The sequence below is a fragment of the Oncorhynchus masou genome, chromosome 2, assembly GCF_036934945.1.
Source record: "Oncorhynchus masou masou isolate Uvic2021 chromosome 2, UVic_Omas_1.1, whole genome shotgun sequence".
In the NCBI taxonomy this organism is placed as follows: Eukaryota; Metazoa; Chordata; class Actinopteri; order Salmoniformes; family Salmonidae; genus Oncorhynchus; species Oncorhynchus masou.
This window is the reverse complement of record NC_088213.1, coordinates 12,592,105-12,612,835: the sequence shown is the minus strand read 5'-3', so window position 1 is coordinate 12,612,835 and position 20,731 is coordinate 12,592,105. Positions and strand designations below refer to the sequence as shown.

General features: G+C 45.2%; 1 protein-coding gene across 1 annotated transcript in view; it reads right to left on the bottom strand.

Annotated features, from left to right (window-relative positions):
* The window catches only part of map2k5 (mitogen-activated protein kinase kinase 5), a 115,921-nt gene that overhangs the window by 6,882 nt on the left and 88,308 nt on the right, over window positions 1-20,731 (bottom strand). The window contains exons 20-21 of the mRNA XM_064987727.1: window positions 8,664-8,725; window positions 7,141-7,186 (exon numbers count right to left, since the gene is read on the bottom strand). Coding sequence (XP_064843799.1) covers window positions 7,141-7,186; window positions 8,664-8,725 — 108 coding nt within the window. The remainder of the gene's footprint in view (window positions 1-7,140; window positions 7,187-8,663; window positions 8,726-20,731) is intronic.

The following is a 20,731-nucleotide window of genomic DNA, read 5'->3' as shown; positions in this document are numbered from 1 at the left end:
GTGTGTGTGTGTGTGTAGGTGTGTGAGAGACTGATTCTATATGAGATGATCCATTACTCCAGTACATCAACTTAAAAGAGGGATGCGTTCCATCGGCCAAACGGCATCCGGCTCAATACCATATCTACCTCGAGCCTGTGCTGCAAGGGAGCTGGCTACACTAACTGGTACCCTTGTAGTTAATCAACACCGACTTTCTTATCATGATGAGGAAAATGAGACTCAGGGAATATTCTCTGGGCAGCAGTATGATGAGTTGACAAGCCTGGAATAGTTTAAATTCTATGACAGAGAGAGTAAAAACAGCTGCCATTAGGCTTTTATGAATTAGAATTATGAATAAGAAGTTAGCATTATATAAAAGATGTTTGCATGGTTATGTTCAACTGGTAAACACAGACCACTCCCCCAAATCCAGAATTGTCTCCATTCTCCTATTTCACTTTGTGAAGTCTTCCTGAGTAAGAAGCCTTACTATGTTCAGTGTGAGGCCCTAGGGGTCAAATGTGATAAGAACGGCCCCGGTGTTAAAGTGTCCACACAGAAATGTCTGAGAAAACCTTCCATCTTGCTAATGTGTAAACAAGTGGAGGAGATTGGAGTCCTTTTTAAATCCTGTCACTCGCACGGGTCCCAGTGGCGATGGGACTTTAAATCTCAGTTCTCTCTCTCTTCTGGGGCACTGCAGGACTGCTGAACCCTTCCACCTCTTTACACCCTTAACAGCCCGTGCTGCACCTTTCAACCCCCCCCCAAACACACACTCAGATTACTACACTCAACAGTCATTTTTACATGGGGGTTTCTGCAGGGTTTTGGGCAAGTGGAGGTGGTCAGGGTCCTTGATGGAGTTGGGGACTGTCTAAGACTCGACACACACAACACACACGCACGGACCCTTTTGTCACAGACCAGGGGGCTCATCTGGCACCTCTGGGTAGGGGAGTTTGAAGGGGGCGGGGGGGAGTTTGAAGGGGCCGGGGGGGGCTGCGTTAGGGACAAAGGTGCTAAAAGGCTCGTTGACAATGAGGGCCCTCCGGTGGGGAATAGAGGAGGAGAAGAGATGTCAATCAAGTCACAATCAGAGACAAGGGGATGGTGGGAGGGAGTGGATCAGACACACACACCTCAAAATGGAAAGGGTGAGCACAGAGGCCCCTTACAGCGTTACAACAGCTCTTTACAAAACCGAGAGGGAGAGAGAGAGAGAGAGAGAGAAAGACACACACACACACACACAGAGAGAGATGTGTGTGATGTCTACTGTTAATTTTTATTGTTTATTTCACTTTATATATTATCTACCTTACTTGCTTTGGCAATGTTAACACGTTTCCCATGCCAATAAAGCCCCTTGAATTGAATTGAATTGAGAGAGAGAGAGACACACACAAAGAGAGAGAGAGAGAGAGAGAGACACAGAGAGAGAGAGAGAGACACAGAGAGAGAGAGAGAGAGACACAGAGAGAGAGAGAGAGACACAGAGAGAGAGAGAGAGAGACACACACACAGAGAGCGAGAGAGAGACACACACAGAGAGAGAGAGAGAGAGACACACAGAGAGAGAGAGACAGAGACAGAGCGAGAGAGAGAGAGAGAGAGAGAGAGAGAGAGAGAGAGAGAGAGAGAGAGAGAGGGAGTGAGAGAGAGACACACAGAGAGAGAGAGAGAGTGAGACAGGGTGAGAGAGAGAGAGAGACACACAGAGAGACAGACATTCATTGCAGGGAGGAAGGAAATATGTATTTCAGAAGTATTCCTACCAGGTCAGACGACACTAGACTAGAGCATGGTGGAGCCCTGGTCATTTCCTGGGAGCCAGCCAATGGAAAGTCCTCAGTGTGTCATCGTATTATGAACACCTTGATAGGATATCATGAGGTAATGTCCTCCTAATGAAAGATGCATCAGTGGAAGGAGAACACACTGGCACTTTCCTGACAGACACAGCTGTTGTGATGCAAGTTGTGAAGACATTATTTCCAAAGAGAGACAGACACAGACACACACACACACACACACACACACACACACACACACACACAATTCTGATTTCAGCTCACACTTTACTGGTTGACAGACCCTCTGCCCTGATGACAACAGAGACACAATGTTGAATCGTCTATTTAACAGGTTCTTTCTCTTTCAGAAGTGTTATGTCTCCCAGTTCTGTGTTGGCCAGTTAGCTCAGTTCAGCTATGAAACATATCAGCTGTGGTTACCTGGACTTAAAGTCAGTGAAAGCCGTTATTACGACTTGTTATAACACGAAGGCCGGTTTCCCAGACTAGATCAGACTAAAAAGCACTTTATATGGAGAAACTCTACCAGAATGCTGCTTATTCCCTGACTGTTTCATTCATCTCTGTCCAGGAAAACGGCAACAAGTCTCCCTTCCTCTCTCTCCTCCCTTCCTACCCCTCTCCTCCCTTCCTACCCCTCTCCTCCCTTCCTACCCCTCTCCTCCCTTCCTACCCCTCTCCTCCCTTCCTACCTCTCTCCTCCCATCCCCTCTCTCCTCCCTTCCCCTCTCTCTCTTCCCTTCCTGCCTCTCTCCTCCCTTCCTGCCTCTCTTCCCTTCCTGCCTCTCTCCTCCCTCCCTTCCTCCCTCCCTTCCTACCCCTCTCCTCCCTCCCTTCCTACCCCTCTCCTCCCTCCCTTCCTACCCCTCTCCTCCCTCCCTTCCTAGCCCTCTCCTCCCTCCCTTCCTACCCATCTCCTCCCTTCCTACCCCTCTCCTCCCTTCCTACCCCTCTCCTCCCTTCCTACCCCTCTCTCTCTCTCTCTCTCTCTCTCTCCTCCCTTCCTTTCTCTCCTCTCTCTGTTTTGCGTCCCTCTCCCCTCAGGCCCTTCATTTCCGTTCTCCGTGATGAGGCACGAGATGAGGTCACAGCCGCGTGCCTCTGTGGCGAGGGTCTGATTGTCTCACGCACCCCCCCCCCCACCACCGTGTACATATTAACAGTCTATATACACATTCCATCTGTATGTTAATGCAGCTTGCCACAGCTGGAATCCCCAGTACAAAGTGCCGTCGTTCACTAATAGTTATTATCTTCACGGCCTTATTCCTCCAGGAGAGCCGGTGGAAGACACGGCAAATTGTGTCTCTTTACGATTATGCCTCCGTGGGCTCGCTCATCAGCTTGGCATGGATGGTGGATGAGGATGGGACGCGGCTCCCTCTGATTATTGATATGGCTTATATTGACGTCATTCCCGCTGTGGGGTTTTATGGTATGAGCATTAGTGGCTGTTAGTGATGCTGGTGTCCTGGGATATGTACAGTCTGTTTGGTTATTGTCTGACAGTCTGTCTGACTGTCTGTGACTATGGGATGTCCTACTAACTAACTAACTAACTGATAGACCTAAACTAAGCAGAGATCAATGCATTCTCTGAGGGAGAGAGAGAGAGAGAGAGGGGGGGGAGAGAAAGGGAGAGAGGAGGAGAGAGACAAGGAGAGAGGGGGAGAGAAAGGGAGGGGGGGGAGAGAGACAGAGAGAAGGATAGACAGCGAGAGAGATAAAAAGAGAAGGAGATGCAGAGAGAGAGATACAGAGAGATACAGAGAGAGAGACAGAGACAGAGACCGAGAGAGACCGAGACCGAGAGAGACAGAGACCGAGAGAGACAGAGACCGAGAGAGACAGAGACCGAGAGAGACAGAGACCGAGAGAGACAGAGAGATACTGAGACAGAGAAAGAGAGCGAGACAGAGACACAGACACAGACAGAGACAGACAGACAGACAGACAGACAACCAACGACTGTTCACCCCAATCCACAAAAGTGGAGACAAATTTGACCCCAATAATTACCGTGGGATATGCGTCAACAGTAACCTTGGGAAAATCCTCTGCATTATCATTAACAGCAGACTCGTACATTTCCTCAATGAAAACAATGCACTGAGCAAATTGTCTTTTTACCAAATTACCATACAACAGACCATGTATTCACCCTGTACACCCTAATTGACAACCAAACAAACCAAAACAAAGGCAAAGTCTTCTCATGCTTTGTTGATTTCAAAAAAGCCTTTGACTCAATTTGGCATGAGGGTCTGCTATACAAACTGATGGAAAGTGGTGTTGGGGGTAAAACATACGACATCATAAAATCCATGTACACAAACGACAAGTGTGCGGTTAAAATTGGCAAAAAAACACATTTCTTCCCACAGGGACGTGGGGTGAGACAGGGATGCAGCTTGAGCCCCATCCTCTTCAACATATATATCAACGAATTGGCGCGGGCACTAGAAAAGTCTGCAGCACCAGGCCTCACCCTACTAGAATCTGAAGTCAAATGTCTGCTGTTTGCTGATGATCTGGTGCTTCTGTCACCAACCAAGGAGGGCCTACAGCAGCACCTAGATCTTCTGCACAGATTCTGCCAGACCTGGGTCCTGACAGTCAATCTCAGTAAGACCAAAATAATGGTGTTCCAAAAAAGGTCCAGTCGCCAGGACCACAAATACAAATTCCATCTAGACACTGTTGCCCTAGAGCACACAAAAAACTATACATACCTTGGCCTAAACATCAGCGCCACAGGTAACTTCCACAAAGCTGTGAACGATCTGAGAGACAAGGCAAGAAGGGCATTCTATGCCATCAAAAGGAATATAAATTTCAACATACCAATTAGGATTTGGCTAAAAATACTTGAATCAGTCATAGAGCCCATTGCCCTTTATGGTTGTGAGGTCTGGGGTCCGCTCACCAACCAAGACTTCAAATTCAAATTTAAATTCTCCAACCACCTAAAAGGAAGCGATTCCCAAACCTTCCATAACAAAGCCATCACCTACAGAGAGATGAACCTGGAGAAGAGTCCACTAAGCAAGCTGGTCCTGGGGCTCTGTTCACAAACACAAACACACCCTACAGAGCCCCAGGACATCAGCACAATTAGACCCAATCAAATCATGAGAAAACAAAAAGATAATTACTTGACACATTGGAAAGAATTTAACAAAAAAACAGAGCAAACTAGAATGCTACTTGGCCCTAAACAGAGAGTACACAGTGGCAGAATACCTGACCACTGTGACTGACCCAAACTTAAGGAAAGCTTTGACTATGTACAGACTCAGTGAGCATAGCCTTGACATTGAGAAAGGCCACCGTAGGCAGACGTGGCTCTCAAGAGAAGACAAGCTATGTGCTCAATGCCCACAAAATGAGGTGGAAACTGAGCTGCACTTCCTAACCTCCTGTCCAATGTATGACCATATTAGAGACACACATTTCCCTCAGATTACACAGATCCACAAAGAATTCAAAAACAAATCCAATTTTGATGAACTCCCATATCTACTGGGTGTAATACCACAGTGTGCCGTCACAGCAGCAAGATGCGTGACCTGTTGCCACAAGAAAAGGGCAAACAGTGAAGAACAAACACCATTGTAAATACAACCCATATTTATGCTTATTTATTTTCCCTTGTGTACCCTTAACCATTTGTACATCGTTGCAACACTGTATATATACGTAATATGACATTTGTAATGTCTTTATTGTTTTGAAACTCCTGTATGTGTAATGTTTACTGTTAATTGTTATTGTTTATTTCACTTTTATATATTATCTACCTCACTTGCTTTGGCAATGTTAACACATGTTTCCCATGCCAATAAAGCCACTTGAATTGACAGAGATACAGAGAGAGATATACAGAGAGAGAGAGAGATATACACAGAGAGAGAGAGAGAGATACAGAGAGAGAGAGAGAGAGATATACTTGTGTGAGAACACACAGAGAGAGAGAGAGATATACAGAGCGATACAGAGAGAGAGAGAGCCAACACTCGGAGTGAGACAGATATATATATAGATATATCCATATATATATATATCCTATACTCATATATATATATATATATATATATATAGGTTGTTAGGAGAGACTCAGAGAGATACAGAGAGAGACAGAGAGAAATGGGTCTGAGTGTTCAGTTAGCCTTCTCTCCCCTCAACTCCTCTTCCTTGTGTGAGAACACACACTCAGTTAGCACTTCCGCATTTACACACACACACACACACACACACACACACACACACACACACACACACACACTATCTATACACACAGAACCACAGTCTCTCCCTTCCCTGTCACAGCTCTTAAAAGGTAGCTGGTGTAAATTGCTGTGGCCTTGTGCACTAACACCAGATCAGAGAAACCCATCAAGCCAACACTCGGAGTGAGACAGACTCAGTCAGACTCACTGGGGGTAGAGGGGACATGGAACTCACGTCCAGACAGATATGTCTGTGTGATATCTTCCTATAGTCATGTTTTGGTTCACTTCCATAACCTTGGAGTCTGTAACATGGTAACTCACCATAAGGTTGGTAGGTTTCTATAGTCTGTAACATGGTAACTCACCATAAGGTTGTTAGAGGAGGTTTCTATAGTCTGTAACATGGTAACTCACCATAAGGTTGTTAGGAGGTTTCTATAGTCTCTAACATGGTAACTCACCGTAAGGTTGTTAGGAGGTTTCTATAGTCTGTAACATGGTAACTCACCATAAGGTTGGTAGGTTTCTATAGTCTGTAACATGGTAACTCACCATAAGGTTGTTAGGTTTCTATAGTCTGTAACATGGTAACTCACCATAAGGTTGTTAGGAGGTTTCTATAGTCTGTAACATGGTAACTCACCATAAGGTTGTTAGGAGGTTTCTATAGTCTGTAACATGGTAACTCACCATAAGGTTGTTAGAGGAGGTTTCTATAGTCTGTAACATGGTAACTCACCATAAGGTTGGTAGGTTTCTATAGTCTGTAACATGGTAACTCACCATAAGGTTGGTAGGTTTCTATAGTCTGTAACATGGTAACTCACCATAAGGTTGTTAGGTTTCTATAGTCTGTAACATGGTAACTCACCATAAGGTTGTTAGGTTTCTATAGTCTGTAACATGGTAACTCACCATAAGGTTGTTAGAGGAGGTTTCTATAGTCTGTAACATGGTAACTCACCATAAGGTTGTTAGAGGAGGTTTCTATAGTCTGTAACATGGTAACTCACCATAAGGTTGTTAGAGGAGGTTTCTATAGTCTGTAACATGGTAACTCACCATAAGGTTGTTAGGTTTCTATAGTCTGTAACATGGTAACTCACCATAAGGTTGGTAGGAGCAGGCCTCTCTTTGGGGAGTCTCTTCATGCTGAACAGAGAAAACAGCAGTTTTATCACAATGTTGTTTAAGCATACAGAGACATTTTTGAAGGTAAGACTATTTCATTTTGTGGTTCATTACTTACATTTTTCTGTAAGTCATTTCCTAATGAGCATCCAAGGACATTACTGACGAACCTGACAAGCCTAATTGCCAGATTGTCCCAATGGTGCTTTTGTTACACTATGAGCCCCACGCAGTGGAAATGCTATGGCTCGTACAGTCTGACAATAAAATGTGGAAAATCAGTCCATATTCCTCAGACGAGGTCTCCTCGATGTTGTGTGTGTGTGTGTGTGTGTGTGTGTGTGTGTGTGTGTGTGTGTGTGTGTGTTGGCCTACTATCATTTGAACAATAAAGCTGATCAAAACCATCTGCATCAGCACCACTCTAACCACCAGCGCCAGCTCACACACACACCAAGTACCCAAACAGTCATTGACCCTGTGTGAGGACCCTGCCAGTCCTGAGAATGAGGAGGGGAGATTCGTCAGTGCGACCTACATAGGGGACTGTGAAGGATTAGTGTGTGGTTCTAGAGAGGCCCGTCTGGAGCTAACCGAGTTACTGTGTGATGAATCACAGCAGGCAGGGACCAGGGACAGGACAGGGACCTCTAAGAATAGCCTGGGAGGTGGCAGTGCCAACCTGGTGCCAGGGCTGGGGCGGGCACGGAGAAGAGAAACAGAGACCTGGCCTGTTTGAGTAAATAAGGCATAGAGATAGGTAAACAACAGCTGGCGGTATGTAGACACACTTACAAGGACATACACATGCAGAAACATGCACACACTGTTATGGTCCTGCTTTTGGCCGGTAGGTCAGTCCATTGGGTGTGTTCCCCCTGCTGTGTGTTTATTTGTGAGAGCATTTGGCTAACAGGGGGCCAACAGACCATGGGAGACATGGTCAGTGTAAATATTGTGCTGTGTTGCTGCAGTAAAGAAACAAATCAGAGAGATAATTTGTCCTTCAGGAGAGCCTGGTATACTGGGATACGGCCTGTCCTTGTTATCCTGTCTCTGCTAGCTGCCCCATTACCACCCAACACCATTATCAGACGTAGGAGAGTGGAGGGCACTACAGTGATAATGCATGTCCTACATGAGTCATCAAGTTAAATAATACAGCCTACTAAATTCATATGAACGATTGCAATTTAGTGTACTAAAGACGATGGATTTAAAATAAATTAACATGGTTGAGGTCTGGTCTTTGGCAAAATTAAATGCATTCTATCCAATTGTTGAACTTAATTTTGAAACATATTGAATCTGTTGATGTATTAGGTTTCTGTTTGTAGGTTTATTTCTGTTAGGCTGAACGCAACCAATCAAAAGGCTGCGATTTGAGAGACAGCGACAAGGGTTTTCTCACCCAGCTATTTTAAAGATGAATGCACCAACTAAGTCGCCGTGGAGAAGATCATCTGTTAAATGACAAATGTAAAACAATGTGACTCACCACTGTGTGATGAAGTGGACAAACGTCTGGCTGAACTGACCCACAGGAAGAACAGGAGGCTCCTGGGAGAAACACAAGGACACAACTGAACAACTTAGACCACACAGTGTAACAGGGACGCTTCTATAAGGTTGTTATGTGATATCAAATCTGTCACTGAAAGCTAAACCCCCATTTCTTCATTGTGTTGAAGAGATCCACTTTGATAAACACTACTAATCAACATAGGAATAACTTGAACCTAAATGAGAGATTTAATTACACGAATCTAAAAATCCCAATTCTTCACAATCACTGTGTCTAGATCTGTATCCACTGGTGAAGAAGACAAAAGCACAATTTGGAGAAACCCCAAACCCTGAACTCCATAGACTTCTAGTTATTAAAACACCTTTTGCTGAGAAAAGCCGACCTTGATAAAGAGGCTATTTCTAAACGCTGCGATACATTGTCCCGTCTTCTTAGTAAAAAGAGGTAGCTGCACCTGAACCCCACCTATTGTTGGACGAGCACAATGGAGGCAAGGAAAAGAACCTCCTTTAGGAATCAGTGGGGGGGGGGGGGAGCACAAGTGTGAGCGGCACTGGTCATCTTCGTTCCGATAAAAATATTAAAGGAGATTTCGCCATGAAAGGAGAAACATTTTACTGTCAGATTGCAACTGTCATTTATTTTACGTGAATGTCCTCTAAAGTCTATATTTGAAAGTATATTTTACTTGGCAATGGCACGCTATAAAATGTGTTTGAGGCATGAATACAAATGAAAACTTTATTATAATCATATTATAAAAGGTAGTGTGTTACAGTTTGATAGTCAAACACTATAAGAATCAATTTGAGAACTTTTTCACCCGCTGTGCACTCAACAACCACAGTCAACTACCCCAGTCAACTACCCCAGTCAACTACCCCAGTCAACTAGCCCAGTCAACTAGCCCAGTCAACTAGCCCAGTCAACTAGCCCAGTCAACTAGCCCAGTCAGCTACCACACTCAACAACCCAAGTCAGCTACCCCAGTCAACTAGCCCAGTCAGCTACCCCAGTCAGCTCCCCCAGTCAGCTACCCCAGTCAACTAGCCCAGTCAGCTACCCAAGTCAGCTCCCCCAGTCAGCTCCCCCAGTCAGCTACCCCAGTCAGCTCCCCCAGTCAGCTACCCCAGTCAGCTCCCCCAGTCAGCTACCCCAGTCAGCTACCCAAGTCAGCTACCCCAGTCAGCTACCCCAGTCAGCTACCCCAGTCAGCTACCCCAGTCAGCTCCCCCAGTCAGCTACCCCAGTCAGCTACCCCAGTCAGCTAGCCCAGTCAACTAGCCCAGTCAACTAGCCCAGTCAGCTACCCCAGTCAGCTACCCCAGTCAGCTCCCCCAGTCAGCTACCCCAGTCAGCTACCCCAGTCAGCTCCCCCAGTCAGCTACCCCAGTCAGCTACCCCAGTCAGCTAGCCCAGTCAGCTACCCCAGTCAGCTCCCCCAGTCAGCTCCCCCAGTCAGCTCCCCCAGTCAACTCCCCCAGTCAGCTACCCCAGTCAGCTACCCCAGTCAGCTAGCCCAGTCAGCTAGCCCAGTCAACTAGCCCAGTCAGCTACTCCAGTCAGCTACCACAGTCAACAACCATAATGAACATTGTAGTGAGACAGTCACAGAGGACTGGAGATGGAGACCGAAGGAGATGGAGAGACCGCGGGGGATGGAGAGACCGCGGGGGATGGAGAGACCGCGGGGGATGGAGAGACCGAGGGGGATGGAGAGACCGCGGGAGATGGAGAGACCGAGGGGGATGGAGAGACCGAGGGGGATGGAGAGACCGCGGGGGATGGAGAGACCGCGGGGATGGAGAGACCGCGGGGGATGGAGAGACCGCGGGGGATGGAGAGACCGCGGGGGATGGAGAGACCGAGGGGGATGGAGAGACCGAGGGGGATGGAGAGACCGCGGGGGATGGAGAGACCGAGGGGGATGGAGAGACCGAGGGGGATGGAGAGACCGAGGGGGATGGAGAGACCGAGGGGGATGGAGAGACCGAGGGGGATGGAGAGACCGCGGGGGATGGAGAGACCGAGGGGGATGGAGAGACTGAGGGGGATGGAGAGACCGCGGGGGATGGAGAGACCGAGGGGGATGGAGAGAGAGACAAAAAAAAGCATGGTAGAGGAGAATTGAGGCCGAAGGGCAGCAACCCAAACCTCTTCAGCCAACAGAATGAAGACATTTAAACTGTCAAGTCAACTGGTTTTCAGCAGCACTCCTACATGTGAGCTGCAAAACAAACATTTCTAAGAGCCAGAAATCAGAATGTGGTTTTATTACGATCCCAGTATTGTCTGAATCAGAATATAATGAGGAACATTTCCTTTCTTAAGGGCCAAGCCCAACTTCTTCAGTCTCCTGATGCTGAAGAGGCGCTGTTGCGCCTTCTTCACCATGCTGTCTGAACGTGTGTGTGTGTGTGTATTTCATGTGAATGTGTGTGGAGAGCACAGGCCAGGCCCAGTTGATGTTGTCCAGTAGATGTTGGCCTCCTGCCCACTTGCCTCCCTCTCTCTATAGCTCCTCCCTCTCCCCTCCCTCTATAGCTCCTCCCTCTCCCCTCCCTCCTCAGCTCTTCCCTCTCCCCATCCCTCCCTCTATAGATCCTCCCTGCCCCCTTCATCCCTCTCCTCCCTTCATCCCTAGCTCCTCCCTCATCCCTTCATCCCTCCCTCCATAGCTCCTTCCTCCCTAACTCCACCCTCCCTCTACATAGCTCCTCCCTCCCTAACTCCTCCCTCCTCCATAGTTCCTCCATCCTTAGCTCCTCCCTCACCCCCCCCCTTCATCACTCTCTCGGGAGAGTTCTGACTCAATCAACACTGTATCTCTCTCCTATCCACATCAGACTGCACACACCATGCTAAGGGTTGATGGAGAGGGTGGAATGGAAGACTGTGGTTTTCTAGAGTGGTGGACAGATGAATTCAGGAGGTGAATTGAAATTCAAATGACCCATCTATGAGAATTTATTACGATATGATTTTTCACACAACAACATCCTGTTGTTCTCTATGCTTTCTAGTGTGCCAAAAGTCTTTATGGAGAAAACAGGGTGAAACGGGAATTGGAGAGGGAATCTATCTGTTGACAGGAAGTTGCCATGTATTTGCTAGCGCTGACTGGAATATGTTCCGGGACGCCGATAGCATCAACGAGCTAATGACCTCCACTACCGGCTTCATTAGGAAATGCATTGTGGACGTTGTCCCCACACTGAAGGTTCTCTGCTTCCCCAATCAAAAGCCTGGATTAACACAGAGTTTAAAGATAGGGCTACTGCACACAGGGCCATCGCAGCCACCCGAGACTATGGCTGAGGACACAAACAAGTACCAGAAGTCCTGCTACGAAGTCTGCAGAGCCATCGAACAATCAAAAGAACAATACACTGTAGGAACAAGCTGGAATCCTATTATACAAGCTCTGATGCCCTCTGCATGTGGTAGGGGCTACAGTCCATTACGGATTACAAAGGAAGACCCAGACGTGATCTGCCCAACGATGCCTCTACCAGATCAACTCAACGGATTTTATGCACGCATCGACAAAAACAACAGCGAGCCGTGCATGAGGGCCCCCGCCGGCCCAGAGGACTGGGTGGTCTCGCTCTCCGAGGCCGATGTGAGTAAGGTCTTTAAATCAGGTCAACACTCAAGGCTGCGGGGCCAGACGGTATTCCAGGGCAAGTTCTCAGAGCTCAGAGCAGCTGTCAGGCACATTCACAGTTCTATTCAACCTCTCCTTGCCCCGGTCTGTAATCGTCACATCTCATACTAACCACCATCATTCCTGTTCTCAAGTACTCTAAGGCTGCCTGCCACAATGACTACAGCCCTGTAGCACTCACATCTGTAATCAGGAAGTACTTTGAAAGGACGGTTATGGCACATATCAACTCCATCATCCCAGACACCCTAGACCCACTCCAATTTACATACGGCCCCAAACAGATCCATACACGACACAATCTCAATTGCACTCCACACTGCCCTCACCCACCTAGATAAGAGGAACACCTATGTGAGATCGCTATTCATTGCCTACAGCTCACAGAGATCAACACCATAGTCCCCTCCAAGCTCGGGACCTGAACACCTCCCTCTGCAACTGGATCCTGGACTCCCTGATGGGCCGACCCCAGGTGGTGAGGGTAGGCAACATCACCTCCGCCAAACTGACCTTCAACACGGGGGCCCCACAGGGGTGTGTGCTTAGTTCGACTCCAACACTATAATCAAGTTAGCTGACAACACAATGGTGGTAGGCCTGACCACTGGCAACAATGAGACAGCCTACAGGGAAGAGGTCGGTGACCTGGCATTGTGTTACCAGGACAACAACCTCTCCCTCAACGTCAGTAGGGACGAGGAGCTGATTGTGGACTCCAGAAGGCGGTGGGTGGGGGGTGAGCATGGCCCCATCCATATCGACGGTAGGCATATTCACAGGGCTGTAGTGGAGCAGGTCGAGAGCTTTAAGTTCCTTGGTTTCCAGATCACTAAGGAGTTAAAATGGTCCACCCACCCACACAGCAGAGCCTCTTCCCCTTCAGGAGGCTGAACAGATTTGGCATGGGCCCTCAAATTCTAGAGCTGCACCACTGAGAGCATCTTGACTGGCTGCATCACTGCTTGGTATTGCAACTGCACCGCCCTCGATCGCATGGTTCTGCAGAGTGTGGGGCCGACAGCCAAGTACATCACTGGGGCCGAGCTCCCTGACATCCAGGACCTCTATACCAGATGGTGTGAAAGGAAGGCCTGGAAAATTGTTAAAGACTCCAGCCACCTAAGCCATAGACTGTTCTCTCTGCTTCCGCAAAGCAGCGGAACCAAAGCATCAAGTCTGACACCAACAGGCTCCTAAACAGCTTCAATCCCCAAGCCATAAGACTGCTAAATAGCTAACAAAATGGCTATACAGACTTTCTAACTCTGCACACACACAGGAGTCTACAAACTCACTCACATTCCAACACGCACACACGTAATTTTCTCACACACATTCATACTGACTTTACACACACTTCCACACAATCATCATATCATCACCTTACCCCTATACATATCTACCTCTATCACTCCAGTATCCCTGCACATTGTAAATATGGTAAACACTGACACAGGAACTGTCCCTGTATATAGCTACTGACCCTGGAACTGTCCCTGTATATAGCTACTGACCCTGGAACTGTCCCTGTATATAGCTACTGACCCTGGAACTGTCCCTGTATATAGCTACTGACCCTGGAACTGTCCCTGTATATAGCTACTGACCCTGGAACTGTCCCTGTATATAGCTACTGACCCTGGAACTGTCCCTGTATATAGCTACTGATCCTGGAACTGTCCCTGCATATAGCTACTGACCCTGGAACTGTACCTGCATATAGCTACTGACCCTGGAACTGTCCCTGTATATAGCTACTGAACCTGGAACTGACCCTGCATATACAGTTAAAGTTTGCATAGACTTTAGCCAAATAAATTTAAACTAAGTATTTCCCAATTCCTGACATTCAATCTCAGTACAATTTCCCTGTCTTAGGTCAGTTAGGATCACCACTTTATTTTAAGAATGTGAAATGTCAGAATAATAGTAGAGAGAATGATTTATTTCAGCTTTTATTTCTTTCATCACATTTCCAGTGGGTCAGAAGTTTACATACACTCAATTAGTATTTGGTAGCATTGCCTTTATATTGTTTAACTTGGGTCAAACGTTTCGGGTAACCTTCTACAAGCTTCCACAATAAGTTGGGTGAATTTTGGCCCATTCCTCCTGACAGAGCGGGTGTAACTGAATCAGGTTTGTAGGCCTCCTTGCCAGCACATGCTTTTTTAGTTCTGCACACAAATTTTCTATGGGATTGAGGTCAGGGCTTTGTGACGGTCACTCCAATAACTTGACTTTGTTGTCCTTAAGTCATTTTGCCACAACTGTGGAAGTAAGCTTGGGGTCATTATCCATTAGGAAAACCCATTTGCAACCAAGCTTTAACTTCCTGACTGATGTCTTGAGATGTTGCTTCAATATATCCACATAATTATCCTCCCTCATGATGCCATCCATTTTGTGAAGTGAACCAGTCCCTCCTGCAGCAAAGCACCCCCACCTCCGTGCTTCACGGTTGGGATGGTGGTCTTCGGCTTGCAAGCCTCCTCCTTTTTCCTCCAATCATAACGATAGTCATTATGGCCAAACAGTTCTATTTTAGTTTCATCAGACCAGAGGACATTTCTCCAAAAAGTACAATCTTTGTCCCCATGTGCAGTTGCAAACCGTAGTCTGGCTTTTTTATGGTGGTTTTGGAGCAGTGGCTGCTTCCTTGCTGAGCAGCCTTTCAGGTTATGTCGATATAGGACTCGATTTACTGTGGATATAGATACTTTTCTACCTGTTTCCTCCAGCATCTTCACAAGGTCCTTTGCTGTTGTTCTGGGATTGATTTGCACTATTCACACCAAAGTACGTTCAAGTACGTTCTTCCTGAGTCGTATGACGGCTACTCGGTCCCATGGTGTTTATACTTGCGTACTATTGTTTGTACAGATGAACGTGGTACCTTCAGGCATTTGGAAATTGCTCCCAAGGATGAACCAGACTTGTGGTCTACAATTTTTTTATGAGGTCTTGGCTGATTTCTTTTGATTTTCCCATGATGTCAAGCAAAGAGGCACAGAGTTTGAAGGTAGGCCTTGAAATATATCAACAAATACACCTCCAATTGACTCAAATGATGTCAATTAGCCTATCAGAAGCTTCTAAAGCCATGACATAATTTTATGGAATTTTCCAAGCTGTTTAAAAGGCACAGTCAACTTAGTGTATGTAAACTTCTGACCCACTAGAATTGTGATACAGTAAATTATGAAAGTGAAATAATCTGTCTGTAAACAATTGATTGAAAAATTACTTGTGTCATGCACATAGTAGATATTCTAACCAATTTGCCAAAATTATAGTTTGTTAAAAATAAATTTGTGGAGTGGTTGAAAAACTAGTTTTATTGACTCCAACCTAAGTGTATGTAAACTTCCGACTTCAACTGTAGCTACTGACCCTGGAACTGTCCCTGTATATAGCTACTGACCCTGGAACTGTCCCTGTATATAGCTACTGACCCTGGAACTGTCCCTGTATATAGCTACTGATCCTGGAACTGTTTCTCGTGTGTGTTTTTGGTTTACTTTATAGCACTACTGATATTGATTACTGCATTGTTGGGAAGGAACTCGCAAGAAAGCCTTTTCACTGTACTTGTACAAGTGACAATAAAACTTGAAACTTGAATGTCAAAATAATATCTGTAATGTGTGTTTGCGTGAGAGAGAGAAAAAGAAGCCTATAAATGGCCTAGTGACCAAATAAATGTGTAACAGTGCTTGAGCAGCTAGCTTCTTTTGGCTGTACAGCCCACTGGCACACACAGCCCTAAAAAAGGATGTTCAGTCAAAAAGGAGGAGTGAACTGTTTAAATTGATTATATCCTAGTCCATGTGTGTTTTAGTGACATTATGAAGGGCAGCGCTGAACAGTTGAAACTGGATTTTAAAGAGCTGATTAACTCTCTGCTAAACACTAACAAAACACCCATCATATCTGGCCTTGTGCCCTCCCTGAATCGTGGCATTGAACACTTTAGCAGGATTCTCTCTCTTTACAACTGGCTACGTGATTATTGCACCTCAATGGGTGTAACTTTTGTTGACAATTTCAATAGCTTTTGTAAACAAAACACATTTTATAAGGAGGATGGTATCATTTGTGGTCCTGGATCCTTTCACAGCATTATACGGCTGCGTTGAGACAATGACTCATCAATGACCCAAGCCCAGCTCAGTTCATCCCTACCATTGTGACGCAGAGTTGTCATAATGCTTCAGCAAATGTACATTACCCCAGGGGCGTTGGTAGACACAATGTAAGTAACCTAATTTATGTGCCTCTAACTGCCCTGAATGCCTCTGCTGATCCTACTGCTATTGTATGCAGCAATCATGTGTCTATGAACCAGATTTATAATGTTAGCACTGAGGTGGTGTTCCCTAATAGGAAGTCCAATGTGTGCAGCTCACCCTGCACTAACATAAATAACATGAGAATATCTACTTCTGCTAAGCTAAGTAAAGCAATGAAAACAAGCAAGCATCCCAGAAAAGTGCTCAAAATAACCCATGTTAATATATGTAGCTTAAGAAACAAGGTTAATGAAATGAATAACTTGCTAGTAACGTATGATTCATATTCTGACTATCTCTGAAACTCACTTAGACAATACCTTTGATGATACAGTGGTAACAATACACGGTTATAACATCTACAGAAAAGACAGAGATGCCAGTGGTGGAGGTGCTGCTGTTAATATTCAGAACCACATTCCTGTAAAGATTAGAGAGGATCTCATGTGAAATACTGTTGAAGTAATATGGCTACAGGTTCATCTGCCTCACCTAAAGCCCATTCTGGTGGGAAGCTGCTATAAGACCAAGTGCTAACAGTCAGTCATCTGGATAACGTGTGAAATGCTTGATAATGTATGTGAGAGGTATATTTTCTGGATGATTTATATTGACTGGCTTTCATCAAGCTGCCCACTTCAAACTGTAACCAGTGCCTGCAACCTGGTTCAGGTTATCAGTCAACCTACCAGGGTAGTGACAAACAGCACAGGAATGAAATCATCAACATGTATTACTAATGCTGCAGAAATGTGCTTGAAAGCAGTATCCAGATCCATGGGATGTAGTGATATCAATATAGTAGCCATATCTAGGAAAACCAAAATTACAAAGGCTGGGCCCAATATAGGGTATAAGAAGTCATACAATACGTTTTGTAGTGATTCCTATGTTGTTGATGTAAAGAATATTTGTTGGTCCATGGTGTGTAATGAGGAGCAAACAGACATATATATGAAATTGCTTATCCTAGTTACTAATAAGCATGCACCCATTAAGAAAATGACTGTAAAAACTGTTAAATCCCCCGTGGATTGATGAGGAACTGAAAAATTGTATGGTTGAGAGGGATGAGGCAAAAGGAATGGCAAATAAGTCTGGCTGCACAACCGATTGGCAAACAAACTGTAAATTGAGAAATCATGTGACGAAACTGAATAAAAATAACATGAAACTAAACTATGAAACAAAGATAAATGACAAAGAATTATAGTAAAAAGCTTTGAAGCACCTTCAATAAAATGTTGGGAAAAAAGGCAAACTCAACTCCATCATTCCTTGAATCAGATGGCTCATTCATCACAAAACCAACAGATATTTCAAACTACTTTTTTATTGGCAAGATTAGCAAACGTAGGCATAACATGCCAATAACAAATGCTGACGCTACACATCCAAGTATATCTGACCAAATTACGAAAGACAAGAATTGCAATTTTTTATTCCGTAAAGCAAATGTGGAAGAGGTGAAAAAAATAATTGTTCTCTATCAACAATTACAAGCTCCCGGGTTCTCACAACTTAGATGGAAAATTACTGAGGATAATAGTGAGTGATTTTGCCACATCTTAAATGTAAGCCTACTAGAAAGTGTGTGCTTGGATGGAAGCAAAAGTTATTCCACTACCTAAGAATAGTAAAGCCCCCTTTACTGGCTCAATGAGCCAACCAATCAGCCTGTGACCAACCCTTAGTAAACTTTTGGAGAAAATTAATGTTTGACCAGATACAATGCTATTTTACAGTAAACAAATTGACAACAGACTTTCAGCACGCTTATAGGGAAGGCTATTCAACAAGCACTGCACTTACACAAAGAACTGATGATTGGCTGAGAGAAATTGATGATAAAAAGATCGTGGGGGCTGTTTTGATAAACTTCAGTGCAGCTTTTGACATTATCGATCATTATCTGCTGCTGGAGAAACGTATGTGTTATGGCTTTACACCCCCTGCTATATTGTGGATAAAGAGTTACCTGTCTAACAGAACACAGAGGGTGTTCTTTAATGGAAGCCTCTCAAACATAATCCAGGTAGAATCAGGAATTCCCCAGGGCAGCTGTCTAGGCCCATTACTTTTTTCAATCTTTACTAACAACATGGCTTTGAGTAAAGCCTGTGTGTCTATGTATGCGGATGACTCAACACTATACACGTCAGCTACTAGTGATTGAAATGACTGCAACACATAACAAAGAGCTGCAGTTAGTTTTAGAATGGGTGGCAAGGAATAAGTTAGTACTAAATATTTAAAAAACAAAAGCATTGTATTTGGGACAAATCATTCACTAAACCCTAAACCTCAACTAAATCTTGTAATAATTAATGTGGAAATTGAGCAAGTTGAGGTGACTAAACTGCTTGGAGTAACCCTGGATTGTAAACTGTCATGGTCAAAACATATTGATACAACAGATGCTAAGATGGGGAGAAATCTGTCCATAGTAAAGCACTACTCTACATTCTTAACAACAATATGAACAAGGCAGGTCCTACAGGCCCTAGTTGTCACACATGGTCTAATGTTCAGTCGTGTGGACAGGTGCCACAAAGAGGGACTTAGGAAACTTGCAATTGGCTCAGAACAGAACAACACGGCTGGCCTTCAGATGTACACAGAGAGCTAACATTAACAATATGCATGTCGATCTCTCCTGGCTCAAGTGGAGGAGAGGTTGACTTCATCACTACTTGTTTTTGTAAGGAGGTGTTGACAAGCTGAATGTACCGAGCTGTCTGTCTAAACTACTAGCACACAGCTCAAACACCCATCCATACCCAGCGAAGACATGCCACCAGAGGTCACTTCACAGTCCCCAAGTCCAGAACAGACTATGGGAGGTGCACAGTACTACATAGAGCCATGGCGACATGGAACTCTATTCCACATCAGGTAACTGATACAATCATTAGAATCAGATAAAAATACACAGTGGGGACTGTGAGGCAACAAACATAGGCACTATACACACACGTACACATGGATTTAGAGTTGTAGATATGTGGTAGTGGAGTATGGGCCTGAGGGAAAAACACTTAGTGTGTTGCGAATTCTGTAATAAATGTATTTTAATGTTTTTGAAATTGTATAACTGCCTTAATGACATTATGAAGGGAAGAATAGCTGCTGCCTAGGCTGCTGCTAATGGGGATCCATAATAAATAGCTGCTTTGCCGTTAAAATACCTCTGGGCAGCTGTCCCTATTCCTGACATATTGATCACAGAACCCAGAAAATGATGATACATGCACCTATTTGAACTAACAAAGGAATGGCTTATTCTAATATCACTCTACTTCCTAGTGCTGCTGCTGCTTGGATGAGTAATATGTCTCTCATACACACACACACACACACTACAGGCCAAATGCTTCAGTGGTCACGCCGTTTAGAGAGAGAGAGCGAGCACCAAACAATTTCCCCTGCAGAGTTGTACTGTGTCGCAAACGCTGACACACACACACGAAACAAACATGAATGTGTTGTACAGTACACACACAGACACACCTGAAAATGCAGACACACACATGCACAACACGCACACTCATGCATGTATTCATGGTCCCAGCTGAGGAGGACAGCGGTAGACTTTGATGTATAGCGTTCTGAGATGAGCATGATGATGAAAGCCACGGTCCGTGTGTCTTCTCTCTGACCGCCGTGACACCCCCCTCACCACACACACACACACACACACGCACACACACACACCTCAACCCCCTGTAACACACACACAGAGCAGTAAATATACATGTCATTGGCCCAGCGCAATTATCAGGCAAAATGAGATCCGTAATTACAGGGCTAGGGAAATTAAAGCAGAGTTCTTGTTAGTGCAACGCTTTGCTTTGCTGCTCAACAAGTAGAAGAGACAAAGAGATTAATGAAAGAGAGGGACAGCAGCAGCGATGTGTGTATTCATGGAACTGGGAGATTGTCTCGTTCTAGATTTGGTTTAGGAGAATCGAGGCCAAATGTCCTCGTCTGTCCTCCCAAACAGCGGTGAGTTATGTGTGTTTGAAGAGAGAGAAAGAGAGAGAGAGAGGAGGGGATACATGAACAAAAGGTAGTCC